The sequence below is a fragment of the Salvelinus alpinus genome, chromosome 4 (assembly GCF_045679555.1).
Source record: "Salvelinus alpinus chromosome 4, SLU_Salpinus.1, whole genome shotgun sequence".
Classification (NCBI taxonomy): Eukaryota; Metazoa; Chordata; class Actinopteri; order Salmoniformes; family Salmonidae; genus Salvelinus; species Salvelinus alpinus.
In genome coordinates this window covers 55,584,318-55,609,257 of record NC_092089.1, presented here as the reverse complement: position 1 = coordinate 55,609,257, position 24,940 = coordinate 55,584,318, and the positions used below count along the sequence as shown (strand labels likewise).

Below are 24,940 nucleotides of genomic sequence, written 5' to 3'. Positions count from 1 at the left end.
TCTCCATAGCAACATTTACCTATATACAGTCGGCTTAGTGTTTAGCCATTATTGAATGCACAACACACTCTTCGCGTGCTATAACTACTGGTGCATGTTCAACAACAACATGCTTGCATAGCAGGTGCATGCTTTTGGCTACTTTAGCTATGGTCGGTTATACTCACTCTGCAGTAACTTCGGACGTGTAAAAAGGCATTCATCTCGGAGAATACATGCGATCAATGTGCTTTCCGTTGTGATTGTGTGGACCATGCCTAATGTCGCGAAACAACTTTGCTTGAAAAAGGGACCGCGCTTTCGTAAGAATTCTATAGCGTAAGGTCAGTTACATCACTGGTACTCCTCTGTCTTGAGCTAGTGCCAACCAACAATGTATATAAACCCTGGATTGCTAATGCAATGTTTTGGCCATTGAGAGGCTTTGAAGCCACCGGTCGGGCAAATTGGCACTCCCTAGAAGGAGCAGTCATCCATATGAATGAATGGAATTCTACAGTCTTTCAATTTAATGTGAAGAACAAAATGACATGTATGTAAGTATTTTTTTGTTGTTGTAGTGGGGACAGTAACATTAATCTCAAAAAATTATACTTGGAAGAAAATGTTATTTTTATGTTCAGCTCACATAATATAATTTAAAAGTGCATTACGGTGTCTGTAATAGAATAAACGTGGCAAACACTAATGTTTACATTAATTAATGCATTTCTATAGCTTCCAAATATATATATATTTTTTTTTTTACAACGGTGGGAGTGCCAAGATGGAGGCATGGGGGCCTATCAGTCATCTAGTGTATATATATATATAAATCATTGGTGCCAACCCAGTGCCGCCTGCATCCGTGCGCTCTGCTTTTCCCAAACCGATTCGGGGTCAGCATCGCACCTCATAATAAATGCTTTTCAAACACTCATTGTAGTTCTGAAATCGTATTCAATAATCCGTTTATTATAGCTTCCTGCTTATACAGCCTAATATCCTTACTGCACAGCCATACTGCAAGCGTGTGCACTCCAGCGGCTTCGTGGGCGCTCACGTCACTGGAGGTAGACTACAGTTTATTGGACAAATTGTACATGGTCATCCTGTTCAAACTTGGTCTGCTAAATTTATGGCAGAGCAATCTTATTCTGCTTAAGTATGTGACTGAAAACCAGCCCTGGACTGTTCTATAGCCTACATCGACCCATAATCCAAGTTTGGACATAAAATGAGCAGCTTTTAAATGCAATTTGTTAGAAGCCAGTGGGGCATGTGACTAGAATAACAACATTTGTGTAATGAGGGGAAAAAAACATACCTTTTTGCATTTCAGCACATAGTCCTGGGCGTTGTCTACATATAAGGGCAAACGGAAAAATATGACAGAAACACAGTCCATCTGTGGAGGATCAAATACACTACTGTGACTGCACTTCTTGAAACATCCGGCCAATGATTGCGTCTGTTTTGAATAATAACTCGCAAGCATGATTTTAGTTGGAGGCTTGTTTGGGTCTTATGTAATAGTTCAGCAAGAAGCCAATTATAATCTCAAAATCACCATGGCTACAGAGTAGAGGGAAAGAGAGCAAGACAAGGCCGAAGCAGCCTGATCTCCCCCTCCTATATTTCAGGGATTAGCAGGAAATATTTGGACAGAAAATCTAAAGACTTTTCTAATATAAAAAGCCCTCAGATCCTGAATTTCAGCACAGGATTTACAACTGAAACACCACATCACTGATTTGGACTATATCTTCACACTGTTGAAATGACACTAGAGAGGAATAATCATCAGATCAGAGAATCTTAAAGGAAACCATTTCTTTCCTAATGGAGGATATAATAAGCATGTCAAGACAAACAATATCCATACAATGGATTTTGATGAACAGATATTGTGACTGTATTTGAAGAAAACATCTTGCTCAATAGTAAATCAGAGACCTGAGATGTCAATCATGGTGATGAACACTTCTACCATTACAGATGACATTGTACAGTTCACGCAATTCAGAGGGACTCATTATGCTGTGAACTCACATAACAATCATGGCCTGGCTGAAAGAAAACACCATGCATTTGTATCAAGCACTGAACTATAACTTTCTCAAATGCTTTGTGTTTTTCAGGTCCATTGCCTTTTCCTTCAGAGATCAGAGGATCTGTGCTGCAGCTGACCACTTATGACAACTCTCTCCCACGGTCAAGTCAGTTGTACCAGCGTCTGGCCTTAGCTTGGGCCACTATCACGGTGGGGTCTTCGGGGTCGTCCTCGTCAAGGTTCGGTTCCTCCTCGAGTTTGACCGCGTGCAGGGCGTAGTTGATGCTGGTGCTCTCTGTCCAGCTCCAGGCCCCTGACAGAGGGTTATACAGCATCCCTCGGATAGACTCCACATGGAAACCATCTGGAACGGAGTAGAGATAGAGAGGAATAGGTCAGAGAGAAATAGAGAGGGATAGAGAAAGAATGGGTGAGAAAGAGGATGAGAAATAAGAAAATGGGACAAATGAAAAGACAGAAAGCGAGAATGGATGAGAAAGAGAGCAAGAGAGAGGGTCACACACACAACCTCCTATTGGAAAGTGAGAATGAAAGAACGAGACAGCCAAACATAGACACCAGTATGCCTTCAAAAAGAGGCACCAGCACAATAGTAAAATACCAAAGGGACAGTAGAAAGAGCTAAAAGGAGAGTGTGGAAGAGAAGTAGCAGCATGTGAATGAAGAGCAGGCAGACTCACTGGACTCTAGCAGGCGCTCCAGCTCCATGGGGCTGACAAACTTGTCCCAGTCATGGGTCCCGCTGGGCACGATGCGTAGCACCTCCTCTGCTGCCACGATGGCCAGGGCATACGACAGCTGGGTCTTGTTGATGGTGGTGATGAAGAGGGAGCCTCCTGGCTGCACACAGGAGGGAGACCGTTACAACCTAGGGTTGTGTTCATTAGGCACCAAACCAGGAGAGACTACCTAGACTGGTACCTGGTCCAATAAGAAATGCTCATTTTCCTTTTCCGTTGCAAAATGTTTTTTTGCTGTTGTGTACACTAATGAATGTGATCCAACAGATGTGTGTTGCTTCGGATGGCTCTATTATTGTCAATTAAGATGCAGCAACACAAGTTTGATAGATAAGAATTCAATTTTAAAAAACGACTGAAAGATCAGGTAAAGGGGACAGGCTTTGAATGCTTCATCTAACACATCAGAGACTGTACACACAACTGTAACATGGAGAGATGAGAGCTGGTTTACATCTCAACCAATGAAGCTATTTTAAACATGACATTGTACAGAACAAATTATAATGGTCAGTGTTAAAAGAGCAGCTGAGAGATTTGGGCCAGAGAGAGTGAGAATCTGGATGCAATGGTATTAGAGGAGATTAGGAAGATTTGTGCTTTTTCAACTAATTTGTCCTCCAACACACTGACCCAGGAGATTGGAGGCATCTGGCCCTCGGACCGATAAAGAGGTCAACCCAAAAGATAGTCGATAGTACAAATCACGCACACCCAAACACCACGGATAACTCAATGAAGCGAGAGAACAGTCATGAGTGTGTGGAATGTGAGATGAGTCACATGACCCACCTTGAGCACCTGGTTGCAGCAGAGTGTGAAGGTTTCCAGGTCAGCCAGATGTTCCACCACCTCTGAGGCCACCACTGCATCAAACTGCCCCGCTCCCTGCCCCCCTTTTTCAGAGAGCTCCTCCAGAGTGATGGCGCGGTAGCGCACATTGCCACGCAGGTCTGGATCATGCCACGCATGTACCTCCGCTGTCCCAATACTGTCTGCCACCGGGTCAATGCCTAGTACATCTGCCCCCAGTCTACCCAAGGGCTGGGAGAAAGTGAGTTTATACATAGTGACTTGAGAAAGTATTCACACCCCTTGAATTTTTACACATTTTGTTATGTTACAAAGTGGGATTAAAATATATTTAATTGTCAAATTTTGTCAATGATCCCTACACACAATATCCTGTTATATCATGGCCAAAGAAAAATCTATTAAATTGTAGAATTGAAGTAAAACACTAATATATCTTGATTTAATAAGTATTCAACCCCCTGAGTCAATACATGTTTGAATCACCTTTGGCAGCGATTACAGCTGAGAGTGTTTTTGTGTAAGTCTTCAGGATATTTGCATACCGGGATTGTACAATATTTAACCATTCTTTTTAAAATGATTCAAGCTCTGTCAAGTTGGTTGTTGATTATTGCTAGACAGCGATTTTCATATCTTGCCATAAATCCGCTTGAGAATCTAAGTCAAAACTAACTAGGCCACTCAGGAAAATTCTATGTCGTCTTGGTAAGCAACTCCAGTGTATATTTTGCCTTGTGTGTTTTAGGTTATGGTCCTGCTGAAAGGTACATTTTTCTCCCAGTGTCTGGTGGAAAGCAGACAACCAGGATTTTCCTCTAGGATTATGCCTGTGCTTAGCTCTATTCCATTAATTGTTTTTATCCTAAATAACTCCCTAATCTTTGCCGAAGACAATCATACCCAAACATGATGCAGCCACCACCATGCTTGAAAATATAAAGAGTGGTACTCAGTGATGTGTTTGCCGCAAACATAACGCTTTGTATTCAGGACAAAAAGTTAATTTCTTTGCCACTTCTGCTACTCCGCTCTCCTCTTTTTTTTGCCTTATTGCAAACAGGATGCATGTTTTGGAATATTTTGATTCTGTACAGGCTTCCTTCTTTTCACTCTGTCATTGAGGTTAGTATTGTGGAGTAACTACAATTGTTGTTGATCCATCCTCAGTTTTCTGCTATCACAACCATTAAAATCATTGGCCTCATGGTGAAATCCCTGAGCAGTTTCCTTCCTCTCCGGTAACTGAGTTAGGAAAGACACCTGTATCTTTGTAGTGACTGGGTGTATTGATACACCATCCAAAGTGTAATTAATAACTTCACCATGCGCAAAGGGATAGTCAGTGTCTGCTTTTTTTATTTTACTTACAACAATCTACCAATAGGTGCCCTTCTTTGCGAGTTATTGGAAATCCTCCCTGGTTTCTGTTGTTTAATCTGTGCTTGAAATTCACGTCTCGACTGAGGGACCTTACAGATAATTGTATGTGTGGGGTACAGAGAGGGTAGTCAATTTTTGTATGCTGTTGACACCCGTGTTTACACCTTAGTGCTGCCTGCTCGCCCGCAGCCAATCTCCATCCTTCCACAGCTGATCTCTTCTGAAAATAATTTCCCTAACTACACGATCCTCTGAGACGGACTCATACAGTCCATAGTCTAACAGACTGTGTGTGTGTGTGCGTTTGTCTGTGTGATAGAGAGCTGTGTCGGACCTGAAGTTGTCTCCTCAAATCAAAACAAAACTGCTGGTATGTGTTCACCTCAAGTATGAGCAAGGAAACAAATGCAAATCCTTTGTCGATGTGAAGTTATCAAACACAAACGACCAGCTGTCCTTTTCCACCAAACCCTGACCAGTGAAATTGAGAAGAAATATGAATGTATTTTACATTTCAAACATTATTAGCAACTGGTAGAGCAAGGAAAAGGTTTGCATCACAAGCAGAATTGTACTGTACAGGCTACATTCAAAGTGAAGCTAAATCTGATTTGATAGCTTGCAATAAAAAAAAATAAAAAAAAAATCCAAGCAAGTGTATGGGGATAGGAGTCTGTTGTCCACAGCAGCATCAGACTGCATATCTATCTCATTCATACACACACAAAAAGACACACATTTTACCTCAGTGAGCAACCCCCCTCCGCAGCCTACGTCCAGTATTCTGAGCCCTGCCAGGGGTTTCCCCGGGCGCCGCCCGCCATGTGCGTTCAACAGATTATCCCTGAAAGAGGTCAGAGGTCATGCTATGAACACACACTACCACTCTTTCCACCCCATCCCCAAAGCCATACAGTGCATTCAAAGTATTCAGACCCATTGACTTTTCCCACATTTTGTTACCCTACAGCTTTATTCTAAACTTGATTAAATTGCTTGTTCTCAATCTACACAAAATACCCCATAAAAAAACAGATATCACCCCATAAAAAAACAGATCACATTTCCATAAGTATTCAGACCCTTCACTCAGTACTTTGTTGAAGCACCTTTGGCAGAGATTACAGCCTCGAGACTTCTTGGGTATGACGCTACAAGCTTGGCACACTTGCATTTGGAGAGTTTCTCCCATTCTTCTCTGCAGATCCTCTCAAGCTCTGTCAGGTTGGATGGGGAGTGTCGCTGCACAGCTATTTTCAGATCTCTCCAGAGATGTTCGATCGGGTTCAAGTCCAGAGGGATGGGCCATTAAAAGAGCCGGCCAGCTCTAGGAAGAGTCTTGGTGGTTCCAAACTTCTTCCATTTAAGAATGATGGAGGCCACTGTGTTCTTGGGGACCTTCAATGCCGCAGACATTTTTTGGTACCCTTGCCCAGATCTGTGCCTCGACACAATCCTGTCTCTGACAATTCCTTCGACCTCATGGCTTGGTTTTTGCTCCAACATGCACTGTCAACTGTGGGACCTTTATATAGACAGGTGTGTGCCTTTCCAAATCATGTCCAATCAATTGTATTTACCACAGGTGGACTCCAATCAAGGATGATCAATGGAAACAGGAAGCACCCGAGCTCAATTTCGAGTCAGGTAGCAAAAGGGCTGAATACGTATGTAAATAAAAGGTATGTTTTTCATTTTTAATGCATTGGCCAAAATGTCATAGGGAGGTAGTCAGACCTGACCATGTGGTGCAAGGACAACAACCTCTCCCTCAACGTGATCAAGACAAAGGAGATGATTGTGGACTACAGGAAAAGGAGGACCGAGCATGCCCCCATTCTCATCGACGGGGCTGTAGTGGAGCAGGTTGAGCTTCAAGTTCCTTGACGTCCACATCACCAACAAACTAACATGGTCCAAGCACACCAAGACAGTCGTGAAGAGGGAACAACAAAACCTATTCCCCCTCAGGAGACTGAAAAGATTTGGCATGGGTCCTCAGACCCTCAAAAGATTTTACAGCTGCACCGTCGAGAGCATCCTGACAGGTTGCATCACTGCCTGGTATGGCAACTGCTCGGCCTCTGACCGCAAGGCACTACAGAGGGTAGTGCATACGACCCAGTACATCACTGGGGCCAAGGTTGTGCCGACCAACCAGTGCTCCCGCACATTGGCTAACCGGGCTATCTGCATTGTGTCCCACCCACCACCTCAACCCCTCTTTTACGCTACTGCTACTCTCTGTTCATCATATATGCATAGTCACTTTAACCATATCTACATACTACCTCAATCAGCCTGACTAACCGGTGTCTGTATGTAGCCTCGCTACTGTATATAGCCTGTCTTTTTACTGTTGTTTTATTTCTTTACCTACCTATTGTTCACCTAATACCTTTTTTTGCACTATTGGTTAGAGCCTGTAAGTAAGCATTTCACTGTAAGGTCTACACCTGTTGTATTCAGCGCATTTGACAAACTTTGATTTGATTCCTGCCATCCAGGACCACTATTCCAGGCGGTGTCAGAGGAAGGCCCTAAAAATTGTCAAAGACTCCAGCCACCCTAGTCAGACTGTTTTCTCTGCTACCACACAGCAAGCGGTACCGGAGTGACAAGCTGGTGACACTGTCTGTGACTTATTTAGAATTCAAGGCACACTTAACCAGCATAGCTACCACACTCCGTAGCGATATGCCATCCCATATGGTTTGCGCTTTGTGGGACTATCATTTGTTTTTCAACAGGACAATGACCTAACACACCTCCAGGCTGTGTAAGGGTTATTTGACCAAGGAGAGTGATGGAGTGCTGCATCAGATGACCTGTCCTCCACAATCACCCGACCTCAACCAAATTGAGATGGTTTGGGATGAGTTGGACCGCAGAGTGAAGGAAAAGCAGCCAACAAGTACTCAGCATATGTGGGAACTCCTTCAAGACTGTTGGAAAAGCATTCCACGTGAAGCTGGTTGAGAGAATGCCAAGAGTGCAAAGCTGTCATCAAGGCAACTTTGAAGAACCTAAAATATATTTTGATTTGTTTAACACTTTTGGTTACTACATGATTCCATGTGTTATTAAATAGTTGATGTCTTCATTTTTAAAAAATGAAGAAAAACACGTGAATTAGTAGGTGTGTACAAACTTTTGACTTGTACTGTATATTCACCAAATAAAATACATGGGGGATTGGAAATGATGCAGAGAATTACTGATAGAAGCCACAATCTGCAATATTAAAGCTGATCTACCCCCTAAATTAAAAAATATATGTTTAACAAAAAGCTATGATCCCTTATTGATGTCCCTTGTTAAATCCACTTAAAATCAGTGTAGATAAAGGGGAGGAGACAGGTTAAAGAAGTATTTTTAAGCCTTGAGACATAATGACAAAGTGAAAACATGTTTTTGGAAATTTGAGCACATTTGACAATACAGAAATATCTAATTCACATAAGTATTCACGGCACTGAGTCAATACTTTGTAGAAGGCTTTTTTTGCAGCGATTACAGCTTTGAGTCGTCTTGGATATGTCTATCAGCTTTGCACATCTGGATTTTTTTTCTCCCATTCAAGAACTCGAACAGTCAAAAAATGTCAAAATCCTGCCTATCCCTAGTCTGTTTGTGTGTGTGCTCTCCATGTTTCCCCACACCTCCTACTGTCACAATCCCCTTGGCTACACAGTCGTCAGGACAAACGCTGCCCTCCAATAATCCCCCAGCTAAATTACAACTTGAATCTCACAGCGCCATCCCCTCCATCTCCATTCCCCTCCGTTGACCCCCATCTCCTACACTCTGGCTGCTGTCCCCCCAGGGAAGATGTACATGGAGCGGGCGAGGAGTCACATGTGTCTCCTTCATTACTGCCCTGCCACTGGATCTCCCACAGCCTTGGCACAGAGAGCGGGAGAGAAAGCCTGAGTGGGCTGCAGGGAGAGAGCTTTAGCCTGGACGCCCTTCAGAAACTAACACTACCCATCCAGCCCATCTCACCACACAACAATGCTTTTGATGAGGGACCATGTAGCCTACCGCTGCGCTTCCTTCTGGTTTCTGCTAGCAAGCTACACTAGCGTAAGTAAATAAACAAATAATATCCACCCCAAAAAAGGAGGATTATTTTTATTTTTTTATTATTATTTTTTATTTATTTAATTTTATCCCCAATTTTCGTGGTATCCAATCGCTAGTAATTACTATCTTGTCTCATCGCTACAACTCCCGTACGGGCTCGGGAGAGACGAAGGTCGAAAGCCATGCGTCCTCCGAAGCACAACCCAACCAAGCCGCACTGCTTCTTAACACAGCGCGCCTCCAACCCGGAAGCCAGCCGCACCAATGTGTCGGAGGAAACACCGTGCACCCGCCCCCCTCGGTTAGCGCGCACTGCGCCCGGCCCGCCACAGGAGTCGCTGGAGCGCGATGAGACAAGGATATCCCTACCGGCCAAACCCTCCCTAACCCGGACGACGCTAAGCCAATTGTGCATCGCCCCACGGACCTCCCGGTCGCGGCCGGCTGCGACAGAGCCTGGGCGCGAACCCAGAGACTCTGGTGGCGCAGCTAGCACTGCGATGCAGTGCTCTAGACCACTGCGCCACCCGGGAGGCCCTAAAAAAATTAAAAAAATAAAAAAGGAGGATTCTGATGCTAAACCAACCAAATCAGTGCTGTTGTCCCCTCGTTTAAACAACCTGAGGGCAGAGACACATCAGTGTTGAGTCTGACATCCCTCAGTCACACTGTCACCACAGACTCATCACCGCCGGGTCACAGACAGGAAGGAAAGGGATTTGCTACTATAGGCTGGATGAATGATAATGCACTGGATTAGCTGTGAAGAATATAGCATATCTTATCAATCGAAATACCCTCAGATTTGCCGAGGCAGAATCAACTCTTTCCATATCATCTACCCTTGTATCATCCCTATACATAAAAAAAAATATATATATATATTTTTTTGACCTCACCTACTTCAGGCATTTCTCACTTCTGAGCTTTTTGTCTCAATGTAACATGGATCAACTGGGGTCTGTCAATAACTTGTACTGCCTGGCTCTGACATTTTAGCTCACGTAACGAATGTCATCAGTGAAAGAGAGGTGCCCCTCTAGTAGGCGGGGGAGGGGCCGTACTGTGAGTGACACGGGGAGGAGGGAGACAGCAACCAACCAAGCCGACTCGCTATAGTAGACTAATAGCTGCCATAGCAATGATTAAGTAGTACCTGTTGTAACTGCATCAAACCGGGAGAAGCTAGTTAAGCTAGCTAACGTTAGCTAGCTAGGCTAACTGTGGTTGCAGTGCATGCGCTTTCTCATCCTACAGTTACAAAAATAGGCTCTATGACTGTAGTTTATTGCCACTTTGATGATTTATGGTTGGCCAACAACAAGCTACACATGCCACTCTTGTGAAAAGCAAGAGCATTAGCATAATTTAACAAATCCCTCTCTCTCTCAGCAGTGTTCGGATCTGCATGGGCTCTTCCGGACAAGTCAGTTCAAATTACACATACCATAGACCCGTGACAATAATATCAGACCCATGACATTATTTAGAATTATGAAGGCAGACCCGCTCAGGTCTCGGGTATTCGGGTACAGGTGGATCCGGGAAGAATTGTAACTGACTCTGACATAGATTCTACGTCTAAAGTAGCCCTAAATCAGTGGATGAGTGTGGCATCTTTAATATGCAACTGGGTGAATAAACTACAGGCATAAACACACGCACCGTATGAAAGGCACCCTGAGGTCATTCATTGAGTGGAGGGCTGCGAAGTCTCCCTGCTCGTTCCACCACTTGTTGGCGAGAAGCTGGAACCTCTTCACCTCATTTGGGTCCACAGTGGTCTTGGAGGCAGAGCGAATCCTACAGATGCAAAACAATTGTCACCAATCACTCAAATACTGACATGTATTAGACATTGGGGACGTCCCAGGTCGTCTCTATTGCAGTCACACAGCGTACATCTCACAATGCATTTTCGTTAGTGAACACACCAGACCCAACAGCAGGATAAATTGACTGAGGGGGCAGTGAGGGCGCACAATGAGTGTTCATGCATTGGAATTATATTGAATTCTGCTCACGCTATACTACATTAAACATCAAGTTAAAATGCTGAGACTCCGAGACCATTGATTGAGTGCTTTTGAAGTGACAGGCTACAGATTTTGCACCAACCCATCTCCGTTGGACTATAGTAGCACAATGGACAGTGCCCTACACACTTAAACAAGGATATTTTGGTCATAAATATAGGCTACAAGATAGACAGGGTAATTCACCCATTACAAACAGCCCATGTGAATGTCTTACCAAAATAATGCAAATTAAATGCTGAAAGAAGTGACAGGTTGGTGTGAATCGCCGCTGCGCTCTATCAGCACCATGGACAGCGCCCTACACACTACAGAAAGACCTTTGAAAACCCATTTGCTGAAATGACACCAAAACCAACCAGCTAGATCGTTTACCTTTTTAGAAGAGTTTCAGCCTCTGTGACGCTCTGTGGAACTTGAGTAATCGATGAGTAATCGATCATTCTATTCTACCCAAAATCTTTCCCCTCAAATGCCAGTTGGATTAGTTGAACTTTCCTAGGGTGTAGCATGCTTCTTCTGTGCTGACTGAACACATTTGTCAAAGTGGATGTAGCCCCCCTCATGAGCCCTGTGATTTCATTTTGAATATTGTATGACGTGTATGTGGCGTTGTGGGTTATGGTGCTAAACACCTTGCCAAGTTCCTTGTCTTTCGGAGAGTATATTCCATCATAGACAAAGTCCACTGCCGCCCTCTACTCGACTCTTATGTCCAATGTCCCCCTCAGTGGTTACTGGTTTGAATTAAGAAAGCCAATGATGTCCACAATCTCCAAAATTGTGCTATTTCTGTGTTGACACCAATGTTCCCATAGTACTTCACAATTGTTTCTTTTCACAGTGCATTTCAAATGCTCTTTGCTTGATGCGTGCCTAGCAAATCAAATCAAATTGTATTTGTCACATGTTTAGCAGATGTTATTGCGGGTGTAGCAAACTGCTTGTGTTTCTAGCTCCAACAGTGCAGTAATATCTAACAATACACATCTAAAGTAAAGGAATGGAATTAAGAATATATAAATATTTGGGCGAGCAGTGTCAGATCCTTTGGTACCATCAATAGCATGCTTCGAGTTAGAATACCCAGCTTGGGTGAAGGCCTTGTCTGCGTTAGCATTGGACCCAACACAGAACTTTCGACATGGGAAACAAAATGACGCAGCTGCAGTAACCGAGTATTCCAGTCACTCTCTTCCTATGAACCAGTTGCTATTAAATTAAAGTTTTTGGATTGAAAACCTGCAGCTTGGGTAGGATTCTAAGCTAACCTTGGCTTTCTACTCTGTTCCAAGATCACCAGGAACAGTCGGAGGTGGAGGGGCTGTGGAGCCATTATCCTGGTGGCGCTTGTGGAAGGGTGGGTAAGCTCTGCATGTGGAGCTCGACACTATCATTGCTGCTAGGCTTGGCGGCGGCCTCAGTGGTTGACGCTGCTGCTCATTACTCTCCTTCTCCTTTTGGCTTTGTTTGGGTACTTTGGCAAACGCCAATTTCTGATATCCATCGTGGCAGATCAGCTGGTTTGAGCTAGCTAAATAGGCTAAGGCGAATAAACATTGTTACAGCTAGCTAAGAAGCTAGAAGAGAAGAGTGAAGCAGCGTCGATGGTAAACATGACACCGCCCTTACAAATCAAAAATTACAGGCGGAGGCGTATCACTTTGCCTAACACAGATGAGAAGCGTTTTCTCCTGCTTTTTATGGAAACCTATGGGGGGGTGATAATAGACATAAGTCTAGGCAACTGTACAGCCATGTGGCTGTTGCCTAGCAAAGAACGTCTGACTGACATGACACCAACGCCTTACTAACGTCTGCGTCGTGTGTTAATGAAAGTCATAATGTGCATAGTATATATTTATATGAATTAAATCTCAACCATAAATGTTAGAAACATACTATTTTTCCGTGCAAGCAGACATTCCGACGTAGCCACCTTGAACTATAGTGTAGCCTACGGTTTGTGTATTTCCTGTTAATCGCTAATGGCCTAGAAAAGATTATGTCCAATCTATAGGTAAACTGTCTTTCCTTCAACACCTCATGGCATCTCGCTGTATACGGAACTAAAGGTTGTTAGCAAAATCAGACCGTGTTGTTACCAGTTCCCATTAGCCTACATCAGACAACCAATAAGAGTTGTGTCCATGGCTTTCAGAAGAATAGAGGAGTTCAAAAGGTGCTATTTGGGATCCTTGGGATGTCCCTTCAGTCGAATAGAGCCGTTTTCCAGATGGTCCTTGCAAATCTGGGTCCTTGGGATGTCTCCACCAACTATACATGTAAAATGATTAAGTTTAGTGTTAGCAGTGAACGTTCATAGAGTGAGAGTCTGGCACGGTATTTGAGAGCTAGACGGCAACATAGACATTATTTTTTTATTTTACAAGTTGCAGAAGCGATTTTCGAGTGTCTGTCCCAGATATTTTCCTTTTAGACGATGAAAAGAATTACCAAGATGTCCTTGATCCAATTGAGGAGTAAGTAGGCTATATTTAAGTTGTGATATCTTTAGTAAATATTTAGGTCTACTGTGTTAAGGCAAATTTGGTTTTTGAAAATAATAATTTTGTTGATAACGTATTGTCGAAAGCACATAGGCAATATTATTTACTGTGTCGATAGCGGAGTAGGCTAGTGTACAATAACGTAATTTGATGTGCTAGTATTATTTATTTAATGGATGAATTAAATTGTAAATGAAAATATACACACGTAAGCAATATTATTTACATTGTAATACACTACTCCTACATGCCATTGTACTATAGCAGTAGTCATCAACCTTTGAGTCAAGATCACTTTGAGTCAAAATGCATGCCGAGATCTACCGCTCTGATTTTTTATTAACATGACTTAATAAATCCTCTTTAGGATTGGACCCTTTTTCTCTCTAAATTTTTCACCTAAAATTACATACCCAAATCTAACTGCCTGTAGCTCCTGAAGCAAGGATATGCATATTCTTGGTACCATTTGAAAGGAAACACTTTGATGTTTGTGGAAATGTGAAAGGAATGTAGGAGAATAACACATTAGATCTGGTAAAAGATAATACAAAGAATGTATTTTTATTTTTTGTACCATCATCTTTGAAATGCAAGATAAAGGCCATAATGTATTATTCCAGCCCAGGTGCAATTTAGATATTGGCCACTAGATGGCAACAGTGTATGTGGAAAGTTTTAGACTGATCCAATGTTCAAAATTTTGAATCAAGACTGCCCAAATGTGCCTAATTTGTGTATTAATAACTTTTATGTTCAAAACTGTGCACTCTCCCAAACAATAGCATGGTATTCTTTCACTGTAATAGCTACTGTAAATTGGACAGTGCAGTTAGATTAACAAGAATTTAAGCTTTCTGACAATATCAGATATGTCTATGTCCTGGGAAATGTTCTTGTTACTTACAACCTCATGCTAATCGATTTAGCCTACGTTAGCGCAACGTCCCGCAGGGGACCCACCAATCCTGAAGTACGAAACTGTAAGCCTATGCAACATTAACCAATTAAAAACAGTACTGTAGCAATGAGGTTTGTGCAGTAACCTATTGGCCCAATACAGCATACTGACGTTGCTTGAATTTACCTGCCAATGCATTGTGGTTCGGGACATTTAAAAATATATATATTTCCAGGTAGGCTATATGATCATCCCGGTAATAGATCCATTGTTGTATTACTTGTGAGGCGCAGCTGAGTGAGCATACATTTAAATAATTTGCTTTTTATTTTACTGGGCTGATGGTGCCTGCATCTGATGGTCACTCTCCCTTTCCTCCACTGGCACTGACCAAAAAAGGGACACCGTCTTCCAGCTGATGGCGAAACTCGAGTCGCACCACATTATTTCTGCCTCATGCACAAATTCATGTTGTTACTCCTATGAACAGAGAAAGTGAAATATTCCTTGATATTAAAAAAGACCCAAGCCGCGAATAATAACAAACGCAAGCCTATAGACACACTTTCCTACTCATTCATTACTGCTGCACTGCTTGTTGTCGCACTGAGCGGAAATAGGAAAAACAGTGAGTAGTACAGTGTGTTATATTTCATGTGAATGTGTAGATGTATGGTGACTCCACGTTTGGATGAACGGACCAACGGGACTGCCATGGGCAAGTCCCTTGATGGGTACCAGGAATGTTGGAAGGTAATTATCTTTGCACACAACACAGCAGTGTCCAGGCCTCCTGTGTATTGACCCTATCGCCTGCTGTATGGAGGGGAGCCGCAGCAGTTTACTGGCGTAAACAATGCAATTGTATATAACATTATTGCATATACTGTAGTATAAAAAAATGTGTGATTGACTTAGTGTTTTTACATTGCTGTTTTGTATAGCGTACTTTGAGGTCACTGATACTCCACCTGATGTGGTGGAAGTTGTCGAACCAGATCAGAACACCTTCGAGGACCACCTTCAGGCACGGACTGAGAAGGTTGTGGAGGTTTTTGACCAGGTAAACATTATCTGCTGTTCATTTATTTTCTGGCCTTCCAAAAGATACATTTGTAATAATACGAAATATAATTGAATTTATTTCTATTATAATCAAGGTGAGACTGAACATGAGAAAAAGGAGAGCCACCAGAGAAGATTCAAAAGGGACCAAGTGCTTCGACATCCGGGCGACTGACATGGCTTGGATAAAGGACGAAAGACGAGACCCGGGAAAGCTTGGTGCTCCTATCTAGGGTCACCATCTATTAAGGTGAATTTAAAAACCTCAGATGATAACTATTTGCGTTTGCCACCTTGTGGTGGGCGGCATCGCCATGCTGTCAGCAGCACCAACACTGGCCCAGGGGTTTCTCCAAATAGCCAATCTCAAGGCGAACCACTTGGTCACGTTAAATAACCGCCACTTCCAGTGTAGGAAAGACTATTGAGAGTAAATATTAGTTCATCATAGGAGAGCTGTAGCTCCGCCCACCGGTGATGTGGAGCAGAGCATGCTGGGCGATCTCTGAGGTGAAGGAAGTAACTAGAGAAAGTACACAAGCCGTGATAAGTTCCAGCCATCTCCTTTGATTACCTATATAGTTAGCATTCTTTGTTTTAGCCAAGGCCAATGTGCGTCCAAAAGTAATGCGAGTTCATATTTCTTACAATTCATGTGTTGTGGACGCACTCCTGTGTTATGCTAATGAGCATGTTTACCACGAGCAAGCAACTGTAAGCTTGCTAAAACCCTGTTGTTTCTGTCATCTCATTTCAGACATTTAACGTTAGCATTTCAGCGTCTGGTTATATGGATGTATACTGATTATGTGGGTATTTTGTTAGCAATGAGCCTTGGGGATGCATTATACATTCAAGTTCATGCAGTTGTGTGAGGATGATGGTGCTGCTCAGTAGTGCTGTGTAATTGCACTCCTCTGATCATTCATTAGTAAAGTCACAGCCATGTTGTATTGCCCTGTGCAGCAGAACCAATTGTAGCCATATTATTTATAGCTTATGTAATTGGAGGTTGTATTAAGCCTATACCTGCCATTTACTATTATATTTCATTTCCCCCTTTTCAGAACCACAGACTCTTAGTTAAGAAACTTGTCAAGCCATACACTGTGCTGTGCCGTTACTGCTCTGTAAATCAGCGTCATTAAACAACCTCAACTGGAATCCTACAGGTATGTCATCTATGCCCTTACAAGCACCTGGGAGAGAACACACAGTGCTAAGTAAAACCTAACCCTAAAGAATATACATTCCACCAAGTCCTCAACTACATCCAGGTAGGTGCTGTTAAGGTGTATGACACCACCCTGGAGTTTCTCACAACTCATCTCTCTATCTTTTCCAGGGACCATCCCTTATCAACCCCACTGACATAAAAAATTTGACATGTATCCTTTCTTTTCTGTCTGCCATTAACATTATTGCATGTCTAATCAAACATTTAAATAATTCAATACCTGTATTTTTTACATACCTGAATCCTTTAACCTGTGTGTTTGCTTGTTTACGTCTCTCCTACCCTTTTCTGTTAACTCTGCTCCTGTTCTCCATGACCTAGGGGTTCTGCCTAATACCCAGACATGGATCCACCTGATTTCCTCCATTACCAACCACCCTCCAACTTTTCATTACATCAGCTCCTGTTCTTGTCATGTTGTCATTATCTGCTAAGAAAGAGCAAGAAAACTATCATACTGGGCACATAATGTGAGATGCACAGATTAGCTAAAAACACTAGCACTGCAGGGCAGCAGCGCCTAGACTTTGCAGTTTCCCTCTTCCAAGACTGACTACCTGATGAAAACAAGTGACAGGCAGAACCTCCCAGCCACACAATACCCACCTCCTCTCTATTCCACACACCAGAATTCAGTATTTCAGTCTATGATTGCCATGTGAGCGTACAACAAATCTGAAAGTAAATCGACACACATGTACCAACAAAAAATATCAAAGTTCGTGTATTTAAATGTAAAATATTGCCAGATTGGTTTTCACAGCTGTTTCATAAGATGTTCATTATTGTAAACTGTAACGTATCCCTTGATGGTATTTGTTAGTTCAACATTGTTGTATTATAAGACATACAATAGATATATTCAACCACAAGGGTGTACTAATGAGCTAAATCATAATAGAGGATCAATATTACTTCAGTGTAGATAAGGGAAGGCCTGTTTAAAATTAAAACATGCCAGCCAGACAAGCCAGTGTATGAATCAAAGTATTTGCATATGAACGGAGTGGAAATTGGCTGACTTTGATCTGTAAGGTAAGCAACATTAATGTGTGGGGAGGGGCATTGAAATTATATTATTTTTTACTAGAGGTCGACCGATTATGATTTTTCAACGCCGATACCGATTATTGGAGGACAAAAAAAGCCAATACCGATTATTCGGCCGATTTTTTAAAATGTATTTGTAATAATGACAATTACAACAATACTGAATGAACACTTATTTTAACTTAATATAATACATCAATCAAATCAATTTAGCATCAAATATATAATGACACATGTTCAATTTGGTTTAAATAATGCAAAAACAAAGTGTTGGAGAAGAAAGTAAAAGTGCAATATGTCCCATGTAAAAAAGCTAACATTTAAGTTCCTTGCTCAGAATATGAGAACATATGAAAGCTGGTGGTTCCTTTTAACATGAGTCTTCAATATTCCCAGGTAAGAAGTTGTAGGTTGTAGTTATTATAGGAATTATAGGACTATTTCTCTCTATACCATTTGTATTTCATATACCTTCGACTATTGGATGTTCTTATAGGCACTTTAGTATTGCCAGTGTAACAGTACAGCTTCCGTCCCTCTCCTCGCTCCTACCTGGGCTCGAACCAGGAACACATCGACAACAGCCACCCTCGAAGCAGCGTTACCCATGTAGAGCAAGGGGAACAACTACTCCAAGTCTCAGAGCGAGTGACGTTTGAAACACTATTAGCGCACACCCCGCTAACTAGCTAGCCATTTCACATCGGTTACACCAGCCTAATCTCAGGAGTTGATAGGCTTGAATTCATAAACAGCAGAGCTGCTGGCAAAACGCACGGGAGTGCTGTTTGAATGAATGCTTACAAGCCTGCTAGTGCCCACCATCGCTCAGTCAGACTGCTCTATCAAATCATAGACTTAATTATAACATAATAACACACAGAAATACGAGCCTTAGGTCATTAATATGGTCGAATCCGGAAACTATCATCTCGAAACAAAACATTTATTCTTTCAGTGAAGTACGGAACCGTTCCATATTTTATCTAACGGGTGGCATCCATCAGTCTAAATATTCCTGTTACATTGCACAACCTTCAATGTTATGTCATAATTACGTAGAATTCTGGCAAATTAGTTCGCAATGGGCCAGGCGGCCCAAACTGTTGCATATACCCTTACTCTGCGAGCAATGAACGCAAGAGAAGTGACACAATTTCACCTGGTTAATATTGCCTGCTAACCTGGATTTCTTTTAGCTAAATATGCAGGTTTAAAAATATATACTTCTGTGTATTGATTTTAAGAAAGGCATTGATGTTTATGGTTAGGTACACGTTGGAGCAACGACAGTCCTTTTCGCGAATGCGCACTGCATCGATTATATGCAACGCAGGACACGCTAGATAAACTAGTAATATCATGAACCATGGGTAGTTATAACTAGTGATTATGATTGATTGATTGTTTTTTATAAGATAAGTTTAATGCTAGCTAGCAACTTACCTTGGCTTCTAACTGCATTTGCATAACAGGCGGGCTCCTCGTGAGGCATGTGGTTAGAGCGTTGGACTAGTTAACCGTAAGGTTGCAAGATTGAATCCCTGAGCGGACAAGGTAAAACTCTGTCGTTCTGCCCCTGAACAAGGCAGTTAACTTCTTGACGCTAGGGGTCAGATTATTATTATTTTTTTTTTAAATAACGTTCCCAAGGTAAACAGACTATTTCTCAGGTCCAGATCGTAGAATATGCATATAATTTACAGATTAGGATAGAAAACACTCCAAAGTTTCCAAAACTGTCAAAATATTGTTTGTGAGTATAACAAAACAGATTTTGCAGGCGAAAACCTGAGGATATCTAACCCGGAAGTGATTTTTTATTTTTTTTATCTGTGTTTCATTGCCCGTCTTTCTTCTATTTAAAGGGGGTATCAACCAGATTCCATTTCCAATGGCTTCCTCAGGCTGTGACCAGGCTTTAGACATAGTTTCAGGCTTTTATTTTGAAAAATTAGCGAGATTTTTCAAAACTAGTCAGGTGTCCCTTTGATTAGTTCCTGCGCGCGAGAGGGGTAGCTCTCCATTTTCTTTCTCTCTTTTATTGAATAGGTTACGGTCCGGTTTAAATATGATCGATTATGTATGTTAAAAACAACCTGAGGATTGATTATAAAAAACATTTGACATGTTTCTACGAACATTACGGATACTTTTTGGAATTTTCGTCGAACGTAACGAGGCTGTGGTTTTCTGAACATTGGGCGCAACCCAAATGGCGGTTTTTTGTTATAAAAGTAATATTTATCGAACAAAAATAACATTTATTGTGTAACTGGGAGTCTCCTGAGTGCAAACATCCAAAGATTATCAAAGGTAAGCGATTAATTTTATTGCTTTTCTGACTTTCGTGACCATGCTAATTTGGGGCTAGCTGTTCTAGCATTGATTGATACACTCACAAAAGCTTGGATTGCTTTCGCTGTAAAGCATATTTTCAAAATCTGACACGATAGGTGGATTAACAACAAACTAAGCTGTGTTTTGGTATATTTCACTTGTGATTGCATGATTATAAATATTTTTAGTAATATTTTTGAATTTGGCGCCCTGCAATTCAGCGATTGTTTAGGAAAATGATCCCGCTAAAGGGATCTGTGCGCAGAGAGGTTAACCCACCATTCCTAGGCCGTCATTGAAAATAAGAATGCGTTCTTAACTAACTTGCCTAGTTAAATAAATATATATAATAAAATAGGCAAAATCGGTGTCCAGAATTACCGATTTCCGATTGTTATGAAAACTTGAAATCGGCCCTAATTAAATCGGCCATTCCGATTAAATCGGTCGACCTCTATTTTTTACCCTGATGCCTGTTTAGTCATAAAAAGCATAAGATTAAGCATAACATTAATCGCAATGGTTAGCATATGCAAATTAATAGGAATACATTTAGCCTAATTGGTAACAAATATGACATGGAAAGTCAGGATCCTAATCAGGCTTCTGTTTGTCAAATCCAGATTAAATAAAGGTCTTTATGTGTGTCAAATCTGTAGGTGCTTGTGGGCTAAATCAATGACAAACAGCTGAAATGTTCAGGCTTCATCATGATCTGTGATCAGAAAAGGCTGGGGTGTTTTCGGTTCCGTTTAGTCTAACGATATGCGTAAGAACGCAACTGCACTGAAATGAATAGCCTGATTCAATGGGATTCTCCTGAATAATAAAATGCTGTTATCTCTAAATTGCATAGCATATAATAAACCATCATTTTCCTCTCAATTGCAGAGCATATAATAAACCATCATTTTCCTGTGATGTTGAGGCTGAACAAGACCTATAGGCTAGTAGACTACACGGAAATAATTGTGGAGTTAATCATTGTTATAGCCTAGATCGCTTTATATAATCTGAACCATTGCTTTTCCTATGGCTAAGAAAACAAGTAGTAGCATATGCTTTTTGCCTGTCTCTATGACAAGGGTTTGGCCTATATCCTCACATACCCCCTCAATTTGAACCCTGCTTTTAACCATAAAACATCTCCACAGAAATGTATAGCCTAAGGTGAGTGATTGTGTCTGATAACCTCTTGTTTCTGAATAGGGCTACCTCCAACAAAGAAGACCATGTGTCTGTATTGATGTGAGAAAATGGCATATCTACACAATAATGGTGGCTGGCTGCGATATCAACTAGCCTAATAAGTTTTGCATTGAGGTAATAGCCCTATTTTAGCTAAATCGACAAATTTAATTGATTTACATTACTATGGCAATTAAAAATATTTTTGGCAAAATCATGTAGACATTTGTAAGCCGTTCATGGGGAGATCTTTAATAATAAACTAAACAGACACTTAAACTAACGTGTGAAACACATGTAGATGTTTTTAACATGCAGACCGGACACATCACGTGCGCAAGCGTCGCAAAATACATTTAGAAATCCATGTTATTCAATTATTGCACCCACACTGCTCGCGTTGCCAAGGGCTAAAATAGAACTCCTTTCTATTTCTGACGCAGATCGCGCTGCAAGTGCTGCTTCTCCCATCTCCTCATTGGTTTATATAAGCAAGTACCCACGTGCCATTTTCTCATTGGTTATACCCACGTGGGTGATTGAAAGACAAACTGTTTTGCCGGTTGTCGTGGTAATACTATGGAAGTGTAGATGCCAATGTAACAGTATAACTTTAAACCGTCCCCTCGCTCCGACGCGAACCAGGGACCCTCTGCACACATCAACAACGGTCGCCCACGAAGCATCGTTACCCATCGCTCCACAAAGGCCGCGGCCCTTGCAGATCAAGGGTAAACACTACTTCTAGGTTTCAGAGCAAGTGACGTAACTGATTGAAACGCTATTAGCGCGTACCCGCTAACTAGCTAGCCATTTCACATCCGTTACACCAATCACCATATACGTTCAAATATGAAAACGCCTGGAAGGAGGAGAGATGACTAGAAACGATTCGGTTGGTCGTTTTATGTGTGGATTAATTGTCGGATTAGAGGACCTTGTGCATTTCAGGTAAAATAACAACTAAATATTTATATCCCAGGACAAATTAGCTAGCAACAGCAAGCTAGCTAAATATGACAAATTAGCTAGCAAGTGCAAGTTAACTAGCTAAATTGCCATACATGTTTAATGCTTTCGACCTGTCCCCAAATTAATGTCATTGGTTCTGAGTTTGTTTTGATATTTTAACCTGCGTGTCTTGATCGCGTTTGGTGTAGGGGGACAAAATAAACGTATGCATGATAGCGCACGCGCGCAGCCGATTTGGGTTCCGTGTAATGTGCTCATGATAAGATCATTCATAATAAACTTACAAGAACCCAAACCGCGTGCGCTTTCGTGCATAAATTGTCAGGTCTGGTCAACATGTTACAAGCAAACTGACACGTGACGCGATCACCACGTGAACACTATATCTACATGACGTGTCGAACTTATCGGTAGGGCATGGCACACACAGAAGCTAAACAGTCTACATAACACTGGAGAGTATTCGGAATAATCAGTTTTTCTAATGCTTGCAATTGTCAATACAACCCTGGGATGTAATAATTAGTGCACACAGTAGCAAAACGTTTCGCAACGAAAACTAGTTTCTATTCACGTAGGCCCCTCCCCGTTTGCATTCTTGTCTAGTGATGAAAACCCACGCAGCGCCCTTCTGAGATGCTCAGTACGACTGCAAAAAGACGACCTGGAACGAAACCATTTTCCGCTAGCATGGAGATAGTTAGCATGGAGATAGTTAGAGAAACTGAGTCCACGTGCATTCGCTAAGACACTCATACCACATATGCTAACTAAAACCATACCTCACACCATACCTCACATGCGCGAAACCCATTTGAGAGCGACGCTCCAGAAACTGCGTGTGATGTTTACATACTGAAGTCCAGCTGACTGTAGTCCGAGTTGAAGTAGGAGTGCCATTCACCACACTTGTTGAACAGCGGGTACAAAACCCTAAGATGAGACGTCCAAACTTCTTTGAAAACATGTCTGTTTTTTACATTTATATTTGTGTTCTGTATCGACAGTTCAATGTGACCGTGGTGTACTCATTCTCTTACTGTTCGAGTGGAAACACTGCTGTGCATAGAAAGTTCCTACTGGCTACTGGTTCCCGGGCAAAATCTACTCCAGTCCCAAATTATTAGTGTATTAAAGCTCAATTAAGCCAACACTATGAGTTCAGTAACATATCAACGATTAAACACAATTATAACGTAGCCTGTTGTAAAGTAAGGTGGGGGGTTATACATTTTGATGATTGGTGTTAGTGTGTTGAACAGATACAAAAGATATACAAATGTATGTGGACACCCCTTCATACGAGTGGATTCGGCTATTTCAGCCACACCCGTCGCTGACATTGTATATACAATCGAGCACATAGCCATGCAATCTCCATTCCAATAAGTCAGTTCATCAAATTGCTAGAGCTGCTCCGGTCAACTGTAAGTGCTGTTATTGTAAGGTGGAAACTTCTAGGAGAAACAGCTCCCCAGCGAAGCAGGTCCGCCGAGCACAGAAAGCCGCCATCTGCCGCATAACGAACTCTGAACCAACTATATTAATTTGGGGACAGGTCGAAAAGCATTAAACATTTATAGCAATTTAGCTAGCTTGCTGTTGCTAGCTAATTTGTCCTGGGATATCAACATTGGGTTGTTATTTTACCTGAAATGCACAAGGTCCTCTACTCCGACAATTAATCCACAGATAAAAGGGTAAACCAAGGTTTTTTTCTAGTAATCTCTCCTCCTTCAGGCTTCTTCTTTGGACTTTATATGGTGGTTGGCAACCAACTTTAAGGTGCATTACCATTACCAACTGGACTGGAGTGTGGATCTCAGTTCATTTTTCAATCACCCACGTGGGTATATGCTCCTAAAAAACAATGAGGAGATGAGAGGCGGGACTTGCAGTATTTCAAGCGTCACAAATGGAAGGCATTTTGCATCGCCCATGGACGCGACGTTAGCAGTGTGGTCCGCAGATCACCATGCGCAATGCAGAGCTTCGGCTGGATGTTCCAACATCTAGTGGAAAGCCTTCGCAGAAGAGTGGAGGCTGTTATTGGCAGCAAAGAGGGGACCAACTCCATATTAATACCCATGATTTTGGAATCAGATGTTCAACGAGCAGGTGTCCACATAGTGTATAACACTAAATCAAACACCGGCAGATGGCGATAGTTGTTTCAGCTGAATGGAGAAAGTTTTATGTAATAACTTGTCGGTCCACGGGAGATAAGTGTATAGCCGGCTGCATACCTTCCCTTTGGACGGTAAGATTAAACGAGTCAATATCGCCATCTACAGAAATTCAGGATAATATAACACAATCTTGGGTACTGCATTGTTGTATATTTCATACATAACATAAAGCTGAAATTGGTTAGATTACTTGTTGGTTATTACTGCATTGTCGTAACTAGAAGCACAAGCATTTCGCTACACTCGCATTAACATCTGCTAACCATGTGTATGTGACAAATAAAATTTGATTTGATTTGGACTGTGCCAGTAATATATACTGAACAAAAATATAAATGCAACAATTTCAACTCTTTTACTGAGCTACAGTTCATATT

General features: G+C 41.8%; 1 protein-coding gene across 2 annotated transcripts; it reads right to left on the bottom strand.

Moving 5' to 3' along the window:
* Nucleotides 1–933: 933 nt before the first annotated feature.
* Nucleotides 934–23,475, bottom strand: LOC139573984 (ubiquinone biosynthesis O-methyltransferase, mitochondrial-like). 2 transcript variants are annotated; one of them, XM_071398030.1, is made up of 6 exons: nucleotides 23,169–23,475; nucleotides 10,741–10,878; nucleotides 5,734–5,833; nucleotides 3,586–3,837; nucleotides 2,734–2,893; nucleotides 934–2,396 (listed from the first exon to the last, which is right to left on the bottom strand). In XM_071398030.1, exons 1-6 carry the CDS (start codon nucleotides 23,339–23,341, stop codon nucleotides 2,200–2,202), a joined length of 1,020 nt encoding a protein of 339 aa, XP_071254131.1. In that variant the 5' UTR covers nucleotides 23,342–23,475; the 3' UTR covers nucleotides 934–2,199. The 2 variants fall into 2 exon arrangements, with proteins under 2 accessions (XP_071254131.1, XP_071254130.1); XM_071398029.1 differs by having other exon boundaries at nucleotides 23,157–23,431.
* Nucleotides 23,476–24,940: the final 1,465 nt, after the last annotated feature.